This window comes from Pogona vitticeps, chromosome 1 (genome assembly GCF_051106095.1).
Source record: "Pogona vitticeps strain Pit_001003342236 chromosome 1, PviZW2.1, whole genome shotgun sequence".
Lineage (NCBI taxonomy): Eukaryota > Metazoa > Chordata > Lepidosauria > Squamata > Agamidae > Pogona > Pogona vitticeps.
In genome coordinates this window covers 219,704,348-219,718,162 of record NC_135783.1, presented here as the reverse complement: position 1 = coordinate 219,718,162, position 13,815 = coordinate 219,704,348, and the positions used below count along the sequence as shown (strand labels likewise).

Sequence of the window (13,815 nt, the reverse complement as noted above, 5' to 3'; positions counted from 1 at the left end):
CGCCCAGTGTTGTATTGAGGAATGAATGCTAGATATGAATTTAAAACAGTTTGCATGCAAGGCTACAGCCTTATTTGGGTGTCCAAATAATTAAAAAAGTTGATTTGCATGTGAAAATAAGAAGGGAGTTCAAGCCCCACTCCCTGACCTTTGCCGTTTCTACATGAGGAAGGATGATTTGAAGAGGAAATAATATCTGATACACATGGAGCCTCTCCACACAATCAAGAGTTCTGATTTCCAAGACCAGATTCCTGTTTACTTGACAGTGAGTGACTCATACGCCTTCTCTTGGGTGGGTGGGTGAAACTGTGGCTCAATATATTTAATTGTGTGGTCTTAGTTTAGTACACCTACGGAGGTAGCACAGCATGCATGCCAAATCCACAATAAAGCAAAGGATTTTCAATATTAACAGGCAGGGTTTTCTAGTTCTGTCCGTCCAATAGGTCTTCTTCTCCTATAGCATTAACATAAAATTTCTTATTTGGTAATGAAAGTGATCCATATTTAAATAAATGACAGTCCCTAAGTACAGGAGAGCCTTTTTCTTTGGAAGGGTTAATGCTATGTCCTCAATGTTGATGGAAGGGCACTTCCAAGGTATATTGTACCTCTCGATCAAAGATTCTATGTAGTCCTGGAGTTATAGGATCCATAGTACATATATTCCTCTATTGTAATGTTTACAAAGATACAAAGGGAGACAATATTGCACCAAAGTCTGGTAAAGCTTCCTAGCAGATCTGACATGCACCTTCCGGACATATGCCCAAATGGGGAACAAGCCTTTTGCTGTGAATGTTGCAAAATTATTAAGAATCGTACTTTATATTAGACTGAAGATGTTCTAAGATCCATAGTCTATGGAGTATTCAATTATGCAATGACTGTTTTGGGTTTTGTTCTCTCTCCTCCTCCTCTTCTTCCTCTCTCTCTCTCCCTCTCTCCCTCTGTGTCTTTGTCTGTGTCTGTGTTCTTTACAACTGCTAGATCAATAACTATCCAAAGTGGATTGATTTTCAGGGCCTCCAATCATGGTGAATGGTTCCATGTGTAGCAGGAACGTTCCTCTTCAGACCATATCTCTTTCCAGAGACATAGCAACAACTTTCTCTCTTTTCACACATTCAGGCTAACTCATTCTGGATACCTGAATATGGCCACCTCCTCTTTCAGCCCAAGCTTAAGAGGGTTAAGGGAAAATACAATGTAATGGCACCATGATTTGTCCAGGCATCTCTGAAGAAAAGCAAGAAAATTCAAATGATAAATTATAACACTAAGAAATGGTCCCTGAGTATTCTTATTTCTCTCCACTTCTGCCTTTTCCCTTTGTGTCATGTCTTTTTTAGATAGTAACTCAAAAGATAGGGGACATTTTGCTTTGTTTTATTTTAAAAGATTACCATACTGCCTGTCACATATAACACATACAGTGGTGCCTCGCTTAACGATTACCTTGTTAAACGACAAATCCGCTTGACGGTGAGGTTTTTGCGATCGCAAAACAATGTTTCTATGGCCAAAAATCGCTTTACGGAGATCAGTTCCCTGCTTCGGGACCCAATTCTTTGCATTACAACGATCTGAAAACAGCTGATCATTGGGTTTCAAAATGGCCACCCGCTGTGCAAAATGGCTCCCATTTATAGAAGGCATTTTTCGCTTTACAGGCACTGGAAAATGGCCACCCTATGGAGGATCTTCGCTGGACGATTAGGTATTTAGCCCATTGGAATGCATTGAACTGGTTTTCGATGCATTTCAATTTTGTTTTTTTTTTTTTGTTTTTTTGGCTTGACTAGGATTTCGTTCTACAGCGATATTTATGGAACGGATTATCCTCGTCAAGTGAGGCACCACTGTATAGACAAGTCAAATACAACAATGATCCCCAAACTTTTTGTCACCATGGGCCAGTTGGAGGAGGACGGGGTCCATGCGCGGGGAAGGCAGGGCACCCCCACGCCCATTCATGAAGGAGCGGGTGCACTCGCCCATGCACTTGTGCGCATGGGCAAATGCGTGGTGGTGCTTGGGGGGTGCATGAGGTGGCAATGATGATGATCACAGCACTGAGAGAATCTATATGAGGAAAGGCCTTTTCAGGTATCCTGGTTCCAACTTGTTTAAAGCCTTATAAGTTCATGTGGAAACTTTAACAGGAAACCTGATGGCTCCCTGAGAGGGGTCAGTTTACAGGGCTATTTTTTTCACCAGGCCTACTAACCACTGTCTGTAAAACAGAACGGTTTCCAATGACACAACCTGACATACCTCTTCCAACGCTTCTCCTACCTATCCTCGCCACAAGGTATAAAAACACCTGAGACCAAAACACCCTCACTGATACCAAGCATGTGCTCTGTGTTGACTTTGCCCCTAGCAGACTTCAAGTCTGTGTACAAGCAGATATGTCGCTTCCAATGTTGTGCATACAAAGTTCTCCCTACCTGTAATCAGGACTGGCGGGCACATTTTGCATAAAGTAAAGCGCTGCAGTCCTTGCTCTCCAATGCCATTTCTTGGCAGGGAGAGTAAAGAGGACACAGTCTTCAATTTCTTCTTGCAGAAGATCCACAAGCTGCTTGTGTGAACCTCCATAGAAAGCCTCAATTAGCAGAATGCTCATTGTCCTGTACAATATCCAAGTCGTCCAAGATCCTGTTAAAAAAAATTAAAACTCATATTATTATTAAAGCCTACTTTATAATTATTTCATTCTAAAATGTGTCATATAGGATCATGATAAAAGCGGAACCACATTACAAGAGCTCAGTCAGTAAGTTCAATTTTAAAGGGATTCAATCTTTTTGTTTCATTAATAAGTTTAACTTAAAAAAGACTAATTAAAATTGCAGGCATGGAAAAAGGAGAGTATCTATTAATCAAAGTCATATTCCATTAAAATTTAGGTTACAATTAACAATGCAGTCGTACATGCATGAAAACGCTTAGGCTCCAGCTTTTCTCAGTGTCTCCCAACAACATATTCTGGAGTTTAAAATATATTTATTTATAAATTTGGACCGTGCCTACACAATATAGCTAATTCATTTTCAAACAGATTTTGCCCTTTGTCTGACATTACATGGAACTAGAAGACATTTCAAGCACAGGTCAGCCACAATGATGTTTCATACTAACGGCAATACAGGAAGCTGACTTAAAAGAAACATGACTGGGGCAGCCTAAGGAAACCTACTTTGGAGTCATCCACCTAAGGATTTGTACATTTAAAGTTACAGAAGGCTGGGAGCATCACTAAGTGACATTGTCAGCCCCTAGAGCAGATGCAAAATACATTATTAAACCAAACTGGCTGGAAAAGAACAATATTGTACACTTTAAGCAGGCTACTCACACTCTGAGCCACAGGGCAGCTGACATATAGAACAGAGGCAGAAACAAAACAAATAGACAAATAAAAATCTCCTAAGATAGATAGATAGATAGATAGATAGATAGATAGATAGATAGATAGATAGATAGATAGATAGATAGATAGATAGATAGATAGATAGATAGATAGATAGATAGATAGATAGAAAGGAAGGAAGGAAGGAAGGAAGGAAGGAAGGAAGGAAGGAAGGAAGGAAGGAAGGAAGGAAGGAAGGAAGGAAGGAAGGTAGGTAGGTAGGTAGGTAGGTAGGTAGGTAGGTAGGTAGGTAGGTAGGTAGGTAGGTAGGTAGGTAGGTAGGTAGGTAGGCAGGCTGTATAGTCTTTGACAAAAGCCTAAAATGAGCCAATGTTTTGAGACAATAAATAGGTTTAACCATATTTAAGATACATTTTGACACAGAAAATATTTGTTGGTCTCTTCAAAGAAAATGGCTCACATATTCCTTAAGGTTACAGTGCCAGTTTTAAGAATTCATACCACTGGTGTAGTGCTAAATTTATAAGTCCAGGTGCTTTTCATGACAGCCCCCATAGACAACTGCACCCCAATATGGAGAGTCCAAAAATTCTGGCTGCCGAATCAGTCCATATCAATAAAACACAAGCAAGTTTCTTAATTGTTCAGGCAAGAGCACACCATACTCAAATATCTGTACTACAGTCAGAACAGTTAAATCCAGAAGGAACAGGGAAGACTGAGAGAGGTGACAGATGACTTCATAGTCCTTGCTTGGAGACAGTACAAGGGCTTCAACCCTGCAATTGATGGCTCCACTACAGTGCTATAGATTATAGAAAAGAAGAAAGCAGTAACATATGCATATGCTTCATATGGAGAAATCCATTAATCAAAATTGCTAGGCATAGAGGTTGACGGGGTTCCAAAATGACAGAGGATTTGTGAGTTGGAATGAAAAAAAAAACCCTACTTCAAGCAGCTAGGCCATACCCATGGGGATTTCCTCTTTTTTTGATTTTGAAAAGCAGCAAATAACCCCTACCCAACCTTATGTCATATCACAAACCACTTTGTAACGTCTCTCAGTTCTGCACAAGCCGTTTGCCACATGCTGCACAGAGTGATGATTCTCAAAACAGAAGTCTGAGATCCTTTTGATCCACCAGGACTAGATGGCTCTTGGCACCACAGACACAGCAAAAGGCAGAATCAGATAGGCATCCATTTATTTTCCCACTACAGTTCCAACCCATTCTAATTCTCAGGGGTAATATAAGTCTTCATGAATTAGCCCTGTATTTTTCCAAGTTGATTTTTTTTTCATAAAAAAACCCCTACACATCACAGCTCATTATGTTATATATATTTTATGAGCCACAAAGGTAGTGGGATAAATAATATGTAAATCATGTCACAAATGTGGTTTCTGCTTCTGCTACAATCTCACAGTATCATGCATTATTCTTGCTTTTTTTATTTTATTTCCCTTGACCTAGCCAAGTTAAGGTAAATATACACCATGTACTCCTAGGAGGTCTAGAAAAGCCACCAATGATAAATGGCTTGAGGAACATTTACCCTATCAAATGGAATGCAAAGCTCAATTAGATATAAATCATTTCAGGTATTTTAGCCATTTCAAAGGGAACAACAAATATTAGAACAACATTGCCACTTTCTCATTACACTACTTCCTCTCTCAAGGGTGTCTCTTTGGAACAAGTTATTCTCCAAGATGTACTAATGGCTTGATTCCATTCTCAGGAGTGCATCAACGTACTGCCTGAAAAATTCACTGTTCTACATTACATTGTAGTTATTCCCTTCTCCCTCATGAATGTTGCCAAGAACCTTGATACTCAAAATATAAGCCAACTCCTCAGTGAACATCAGGCAAGCAGCAGCATTTTCTTCTGTGAAAACATTTCTCCTTTTAGTTCCAGCACCTAAAAAGTAATACCCACATCTGACAAAGAACTCTTCATTCAACCTCAAACCATACCGTCCTCCCAATTATTCAGAAGAGAAGTGTTGGCAAGGATTGATCGCAGACCAGGATTTTAGTCAAAGAGGGAATAAATCAATAATCTTAAACCAAAAGAACCACAACACACATACACACAAAACTAAAAGTAAATACCGTATCAGAAGCATTATACATCCTGTATGCCTTTGGGCACATCTTTACGCAGAACATACATAAAAATAAATTATAATGTTACGTAGGGAATTGTGTCAATCAAACCAATGTACTTTTTGTGTTAATGCAGATTTTCAGAAAGCTTGGAAATATTTTTTACAAGCACTAAGATGGGGAGGGACAGGAAATAGATTAGTGAATACATGCATGTTGGTTGTGTGAACAGAGAGAGACTAGGGGAGAATAAGAACAACGCACCACCAGTCACTGATATCTCATTTTTTAATCACTAGACATCTTTGATTAGTTTCATTCCATAAAACTATAAGGGCCAAAACATGTTCTGTTGTACCATCTTTTAAAATATGCCAAATATCTGATGCCAAGTATGCCTGTCAGTCCCATAGACACACAGTGTAAGTGTGTAAACATTCTGTAAATAAGCTGTTATGTTGCTGCTGTGTACATCAAGCCACTTCTGACTTCTGGAGATTCAATGGAATAATAGCCTCTAAAAGGTCCTATCATTAACAACCCTTCTCAAGTCTTACATGCTAAAGGCCATGGCTTCTTTTTTAAAAGTCAATCCATCCCAGATATTTATTGCCTTCCACTTTTCCTAGAATTACAGACGTCTGCGTTAAGTCTTGATTTCTCATGGAATGTCTATAGTACCACACCCTCAATATAGTAATTTCAGCTTCCAATAAGATAGTCAGAATTTATTTAATGTAGAATGCATTTATTTGTCATTCTGGCCTTCGATGGTTACTTGTAAAATTCACCTCCAAAATTACATTTCAACTTTCCTCACTGTCCAGCTTCCATATCTGTACATAGTAATTGGGGACAGCATTATATGGCTGACTTTGGTCTCCAGTGACTCATCCTTACACTTCAGGGTCTTTTCTAATTCCTTCATAGCTGTCTTTCAGGATCTTCTTTTTGAAGGCAGGGGAATGACAAAGTTACGGTAAATACTAATTTACAAAGCACAGAAAACCAGATGAAAGAAAAATGGGTTTTGCTGCCTAAAAACTGTCAATGATGGGGCTAACTGGATTTCTATCAAAACGGAATTTCACAACCAAGGGGCTATCACAGGAAAGGCTCGGTTTCATGTTCCCGACCATCGTGTTCCTTTTTGTGGCAAGACAGAAAGCAGGGCCTCACACAGTTTACTAGCAGGTTCATAGGAGAGGAGGCATTCTCTCAGGTATCTTGGCTAAAATACTCCTTGAACGGCATACAGTACCTTCAACATGTTCTCCCAGCAATATAAACAATAGTATTATAGACAAAACCCTCAGAGATTAAACTGATACCCTGGCATGCCAATTGCCCTCACTGAATTCTTTGTTCATCCAGAAGAACATGGTTACAACTCCTTTTCAGACTTTCCATGGGGGTAGAAAGTGTGTGTGCTCCCTCATCCCTCTACTCATGTAGGAAAAAGGATGCCAGAATAGGACTTTACTGTATTGCTTTCACCAATCGAGCGACAGTAAACAAACATAACTGAGAAGAAGCTTACACCACATTCAGTGAATGTTAGACATGACATCTAAACAAATAATTTCAACAATTTTCCACTGACAGCTGTGCAAGATCCTCCTTTAGAGAGTGATCTGTAATGGTTATGCCAGAAGTCTTTACTGATTTCTCAAATTCCTGTCATACATTTCTAAAATATAAACAAGGCAGCAAGGAAAAGTATACCAAATATTGTCACAATAACAGGGATAGATCGACAACTCCTACTATTAAGGGTGACAGTCCTATAATTTTCAAACTGGAAAAGCTCGGGTTTCTGGGACATTTTTTGTCTGCACTCAAAGCAAAATGTAATCCATAAACACAAACATGTCCATGGCTTTGTTAAATGTGTTGCCTCAGTAACACAATCATCAAAATATCTCACAGTCCTGTTTATCACAACAGGTTGGTTCAAAAGTAAAACTGAACAATGCATGATTTTAACATTATATGCACCAGGCTCCATGAACTTCAAACTCACAAACTCTTGCCAGTCTTTCATGTGCCCAAGAGCCCTGTTCTTGTTCAGGGTAACCAGAATACCCTGTTGTGTATGAACTTTGGAAATTCTGGTTAACAACATCCTAGGGCATGCAATTTTGGTAGGCCTGGAGGTCAGATCTGTGTCCACAGCACCTGCTCCAGGCGGCACCAAAACTGGAAATGTCCAGGGATAGCGTGCCCCCCCTCCTGAAAAAGAGGGGGTAGTGGCTATAAATGGGAGTGCCCAAATGACTACTTCCAGGTGTAGTTTTCCATCTTCTAAGACATAAGAAGGAATACAAGTGACAGTTCACTAACAAGCAGCAATTTGCTGTTGCAGTTTATATGACTGCAATTAGTGCAACTCACCAACAGGATTCTGGCCATGAGGCAGCAAAATATATGGACAGCTGTGCATGTCATATGCAACGCTTCTGTCATCAATATACAGTAGGACTCACACATCCACAGGATTGAGATCCACAGTTTCACTTGGCCATGGTTTGCCACAGTCCCATATACAACATACAAGGGCTCCTCCTTCTTGCCTTTGTCCTGGCCCTTGTATGTTGCATACAGAGTTCCCTCATATTCATGGTTTCAAGCATCCATGGTAGATCATGGAACCAGTCCCCCGCAGATACAGAAGGAGAGCTGTAATCCAACTGCATAAGGCTTCTGTAACTCACTGAAAATAATTGAAGGTAACTGATAAAGAACTGGGTTCATCTTTGTTGTACAGTCAGGCATATGACTAGGCACATATGTACCCCTGTACCTTGTCAATTAGCTGCAATTAGCCACTATGGAAGGGAAGGCAGAGTGTATGAAGTCAGCCTCCATCAAAACTCATTTCCCCATGCACCCTCATGATTCACAAAGCTGCTCCAGCACCTGCTAGTTTGAGGGTTCCCAGTCCCATAATTTGGTTTGAGAGGTTCCCACAGAATTGTGGTGTGAGTGTTCTTTAATTCCAAAAATCCCATCCCTATTAGCCACAGTATTACTAAGCCTTACAAGAGCAGCAGCAGGATTCTAGCCATTATTAGCTACATGAAGGCATATCACAAGAGTCTCACACTCGGTTTTCAAAAGAGGGTAGAGTTCTAATTCTCAGGATTAAAATGTATTCTGAATGCCTGGGAACATAATGTTTTATAAGACAGATTTGATTTAAATCAAGTTGATTTAAATCATGATTTAAAATCACTAGTCAGTAAGACCTGATTTAAATCATGATTTTTAAATGTAAAGACTCATTCTTGCTGGTAGTTATAATCTTTAATATTAGCAACAAGATGAAGATTTTATATTTAGAATAATAACCTGTCAGATCAGTAAAACAGCTGTATCAGAACAGATTTTAGTTTAATGGGGTAATCACTCATATTTGGAGAACTACTGTAATTGTTTTATTTAATTTAAACAAGAACATTATATGGCACACATATTCTTGTATTTGCTTAAACATCAATGTATTCGTTGTTTGTACATAGATATGCAGGACAAAAATGGGATTAAGGTCTTTTCCTGAACTATTTTATACAGTTTTTACTGTAAAAAGTACATATTATCTCATCTTGGATAACTTGGATTAATTGAATTACTTTACCAAAAATGTAAATATTGCATGAATATACAGCTTCATGTTACATAATTAGTTATTTTATTTATTTTTATTTTATTAGATTTATACCCTGCCCATCTAGACCAAAGGTTGACTCTGGGCAGCATTGCAAATTTAAAAACAGTCAAACCAATAAACATGCAATAAATCCAAGATGTTAAAATGTGAATTTAAGATACAGCAGGAGGGAAAGCCTGCCCAAATAGCCAAGTCTTAAGTTTACTTCTGAAGACACCCAGAGAGGGAGCCAGGTGGATCTCCACGGGAAAGTTGTTCCAGAGACTCTGGCAGAACTGGGTGGGAAGAGGCACTCTACCAGATATCGAGGTCCTAAACTGTTTAGGGCTTTATATGCAATCGTAAGAACTTTGAAATCAATGCAAGGTGGCCAGCTTGGGGGAAATATGTTGGTACCTATTCACCCATGTAAGAAGTTTGGCTGCTGCATTTTGTACCATCTGAAGTTTCCGTGTCAGTCTCAAACGCAGCCCAATGTACAGTGGTGCTCCGCATAGCGATCGCTCCGTTTAGCGATGAAATCGCTTTAAGACGCATTTTTTGTGATTGCAAAAGCGATTGTTTTGCGATGTTCCCTATGGGGGAATTTCCCTTTGCGATGCTCGGTTCCCTGCTTCGGGAACCGAGCATCGCAAAGCGACGATTTTAAAACAGCTGATCGGTGGTTTCAAAATGGCCGCCGGGTAAACAAAATGGCCACCCGCTGTGTTTAGGGACGGATTCCTCGCTTAAGAGGCAGCGAAAAGGGCAGCACTATGGAGGAATTTCGCTGAACAGTGAGTTTTAAGCCCACAGGAATGCATCAAAGGGGTTTCAATGCATTTCTATGGGCTTTTTAATATCGCATAGCGACGTTTTTGTTCTGCAGCAATTTTTGCGGAATGAATTAACGTTGCAATGCGAGGCACCACTGTACAGCGCATTACAGTAGCCTAATCTTGAGACTACAAGCACACGAACCAAAGTGGTGAGCGCCCCCACATCAAGATAGGGGAGCAGCTGGGCAATCCGCCAAGGTGGAAATGTGCAGAACGGACTGCTGACAACACCTAGGTCTCCATGGTGAGCGCCGGGTCCAGATGTACACCCAAGCTGTGATCCTCACTCTTGGTGGTAAGTCACGCCCCCAAAGGAAAGGGAGTTTCCCAGACCAGTGATGTCTGGGGCCCCCACCCTCAGGACCTCCATCGTGCCCTGATTCAGCCTCAGTCCACCTGCATCCATTGCTGAACAGCCCCCAAGCAGCACTCAAGGGACGAGACAGCATCCACTGTTGTTGGGAAAAAGGAGATGTAGAGCTGAGTATCATCAGCATATTGATGACACGAAGCTCCACATCCCCTGATGACCACTCCCAGCGGCCTCATATAGATGTTAAATAGCATTGGAGAAATAATTGAGCCCTGCAGAACCCCACAATTGAGGCTCCACGGGGCCAAGAAACCCTCTGCAATCTGCTCTCTCTGGGGACGGTCCTCCAAGAAGGAACGGAGTCAGGCAAAAGCCTGGCTGCCGATTCCCAACTCGGAGAGCCTTCCCAGTAGAATACTGTGGTCAACAATATCAAAGGCGGCTGAGATATCGAGGAGGACCAGTAAAGACGTCGGCCTCCCTCAGCAGGTCATCAAACAGGGCAACCAATGTTGTTTCCGTGCTGTGGAGTGGCCTGAAGGCCGACTGGAATGGATCCAGGGCATTGCTTTCATCCAAAAGAGCCTGCAGCTGATCGGCCACCAACCTCTCAACTACCTTGCTGAGGAAAGAAACATTGGCGACGGGCCTATAATTACCAATATCGTCTGCCGCCAAACTCGGTTTCTTCCTAATGGGCCTAATGAGTGTCTCCTGTAGAGACCCATTAATTATTGCCGTAGACCATTTAGTTCTATTTCATGCTGAATAATCTTTGAACTATAATGTACTGTAAACAGAAAACTATCTTTAGATTGAATTAAATCAAAGTATTTAATTCAAATAAATTTGATTTAAATAAAAAATCCAATTTAAATAAAAAATCTGATTTAAATGTAAAACATCTGATTTTTTTAAAAAAACATCAGTTTTAATCCACCTTGTTTTTCAAGTGGGCTTGTCTTTTTTAGTACTGTTTTCATGCTGTGTGGGGTGTGTGGGGGGGTACCTCTAAAGGTTTCAACAGTCACTTGCAAATAATTTTTCCAGGCTGGTCCAGTCTCAAGCCTTCTTTGCTGCAGCAGTGCAGAAGTCTTAATACTCCCAAATTAATTCTTCTAATATGGGTGACACCGTGGACCAAAAGTCATTTGCAAAGAAGGACCATGTGAGATCAGGCCATCTTTTTCAATCAAAACAGAGGAGAAAGCCAGAGAGTTCCAGAAAAACATCTACTTCTGCTTCATTGACTACGCAAAAGCCTTTGACTGTGTGGACCACAGTAAACTGTGGCAAGTTCTTAAAGAAATGGGAGTGCCTGACCACCTTAGCTATCTCCTGAGAAATCTATATGTGGGACAGGAAGCAACAGTTAGAACTGGATATGGAACAACTGATTGGTTCAAAATTGGGAAAGGAGTACGACAAGGCTGTATATTTTCTCTCTGCTTATTTAACTTATATGCAGAATACATAGCATACAGCGTCGAAACAACATGGGAAGTAGCAGTTACCGGTTATAAGTCTTTGCTCGACTGGTGTAGAGCATGACGCCAGGGGCTACTTTTGATGGTGGGAGAGGTCACTGCACCTCACTAGGTAGATACGGCCCACCTTAAGTTGGGCAGCCCCCAGCCAGTAAGGTGCTACCTCGCCACGGTCTGTTAACCTCACTGGGTGCGTGGGGTTTAGGGTGAAACCCGACAAGCAGATCGATAACCGTGCACCATGCAACAATTGCAAGAAAACTTCTGCCCTAAAGCTGGGCACTTGGAATGTATAGACAATGACCCCTTGCTTTTCTGACTACGGCTTTCCTGACAACCTCCAGGAAATAGACAATGTGCGCAAGACAGCTGTCATTGACATGGAACTGAGTAGACTGCAGATGGACATTGTTGCCCTGCAAGAGATGAGATTGCCAGACTCGGGATCTGTCAAAGAAAAAAACTTCTCATTCTTCTGGCAGGGAAAACCATTGAATGAGACCAGGGAATATAGTGTTGGCTTTGCAGTCAGAAATACTCTTCTGAGATCCATTGTTCCACCTACTGCGGGGAGTGAAAGAATCCCGTCTCTGCAGCTCCACTCGTCAGCAGGACCAGTCACCCTCATTAGTGCATATGCACCAACACTGTCATCCACTACAGAAGTGAAAGACAAATTCTATGACGATCTGGCAGCTACTATCAAAAAAGTCCTTGAAAGAGAGGCACTGTTCATTCTTGGAGACTTTAACGCTAGAGTTGGTGCTGATCACAATTCTTGCCCCACTTGTCTAGGCCGTTTTGGCATTGGAAAGATGAACAAAAATGGCCAACGCTAGCTGGAGTTTTGCTGTTATTATGGTCTTTGTGTCAGCAACACATTCTTTAATACGAAGCTTCAACACAGAGTTTCCTGGAGACACCCAAGATCCAAGCATTGGCATCAGCTCGATTTGATCCTCACTAGACATTCTAGCCTTCCTAGTATTACGACCACACACAGCTACCAGAGTGCTGATTGCAATATCAATCATTCCCTGGTGTGTAGTAGACTAAAACTGCGAACAAAGAGATTGTATCACACAAAAAAGGAAGACCACGTATTGACATCAGCAAGACTCGTGATCAAAGAAAAGTGGAGGAATTTGCCCAAATGCTTGAGGAAACCCTTCTAGGTCCGGCTGATGTAAATGCACCTGAACGATGGGAACACTTCAAGAACGCTGTGCATAACACCACCTTGTCCACATTTGGCAAGAACACCAAAAAGATGGCCGACTGGTTCGAAGCCCATTTGGAGGAGTTGATGCCAGACATCGAGGATATGAGGAGAGCTCTAGCAGCATACAAAGCCTATCCTAGTGAGTATAACTTGCAAGCTCTTCAACTTCCTAGTAGCCAAGTCCAACTGGCTGCCAGGAGATGTTACAATGATTATTGGCTTCAGCTCTGCTCTCAGATACAGATAGCAGCAGACACAAGTAACATCAAAGGAATGTATGACGGTATCAAGCAGGCTTTAGGTCCAATACAGAAGAAATCTGCTCCCTTGAAGTCTGCTACAGGTGTGATCATACAGGACCGAGCACAGCAGATGGAATGCTGGGTGCAGCACTACTCTGAGCTATATTCCAGAGAGACTGTAGTAACCGAAGAAGCATTAAATAACATTGAGTGCCTGCCTGTCTTGGAAGAGTTGGACAGCAAACCAACCTTTGCAAAAATAAAAGCGGCCTTGGATTCCCTTGCCTCCAGCAAGGCACCTGGAAAGGATAACATCCCTGTTGAAGTGTTGAAGTGCTGTAAAGAGATCATCACCATTGAACTTATGAAGTCTTTCGTCTTTGCTGGAGGGAAGGTGGAGTACCACAGGATATGAAGGATGCAAACATCGTCACATTGTACAAGAACAAAGGAGACAGGGGTGACTGCAATAACTACCGTGACATCTCTCTTCTCAGTGTTGTGGGGAAGCTGCTTGCCCGTGTTGTGCTGAAGAGGCTCCAGGTGCTTGCAGACAGAGTCTATC

The 13,815-nt window shown here is 41.4% G+C and overlaps 1 protein-coding gene across 15 annotated transcripts in view; it reads right to left on the bottom strand.

The window, feature by feature from the left end:
• Positions 1–13,815, bottom strand: part of QTMAN (queuosine-tRNA mannosyltransferase) — a 383,269-nt gene that overhangs the window by 294,387 nt on the left and 75,067 nt on the right. For 14 of the 15 annotated variants that reach the window (XR_012082012.2, XR_012082011.2, XR_012082018.2 and 11 more), the window contains one exon: positions 2,457–2,667. Coding sequence is in view for 8 of the 15 variants with exons in the window: in XM_078376897.1 (XP_078233023.1) it covers positions 2,457–2,667 (211 nt within the window). In the remaining 7 variants the exon portion in view is untranslated. Of the gene's footprint in view, positions 1–2,456; positions 2,668–13,815 lie in introns of those variants that run through there. The other variant, XM_072983788.2, reaches the window with a different exon arrangement.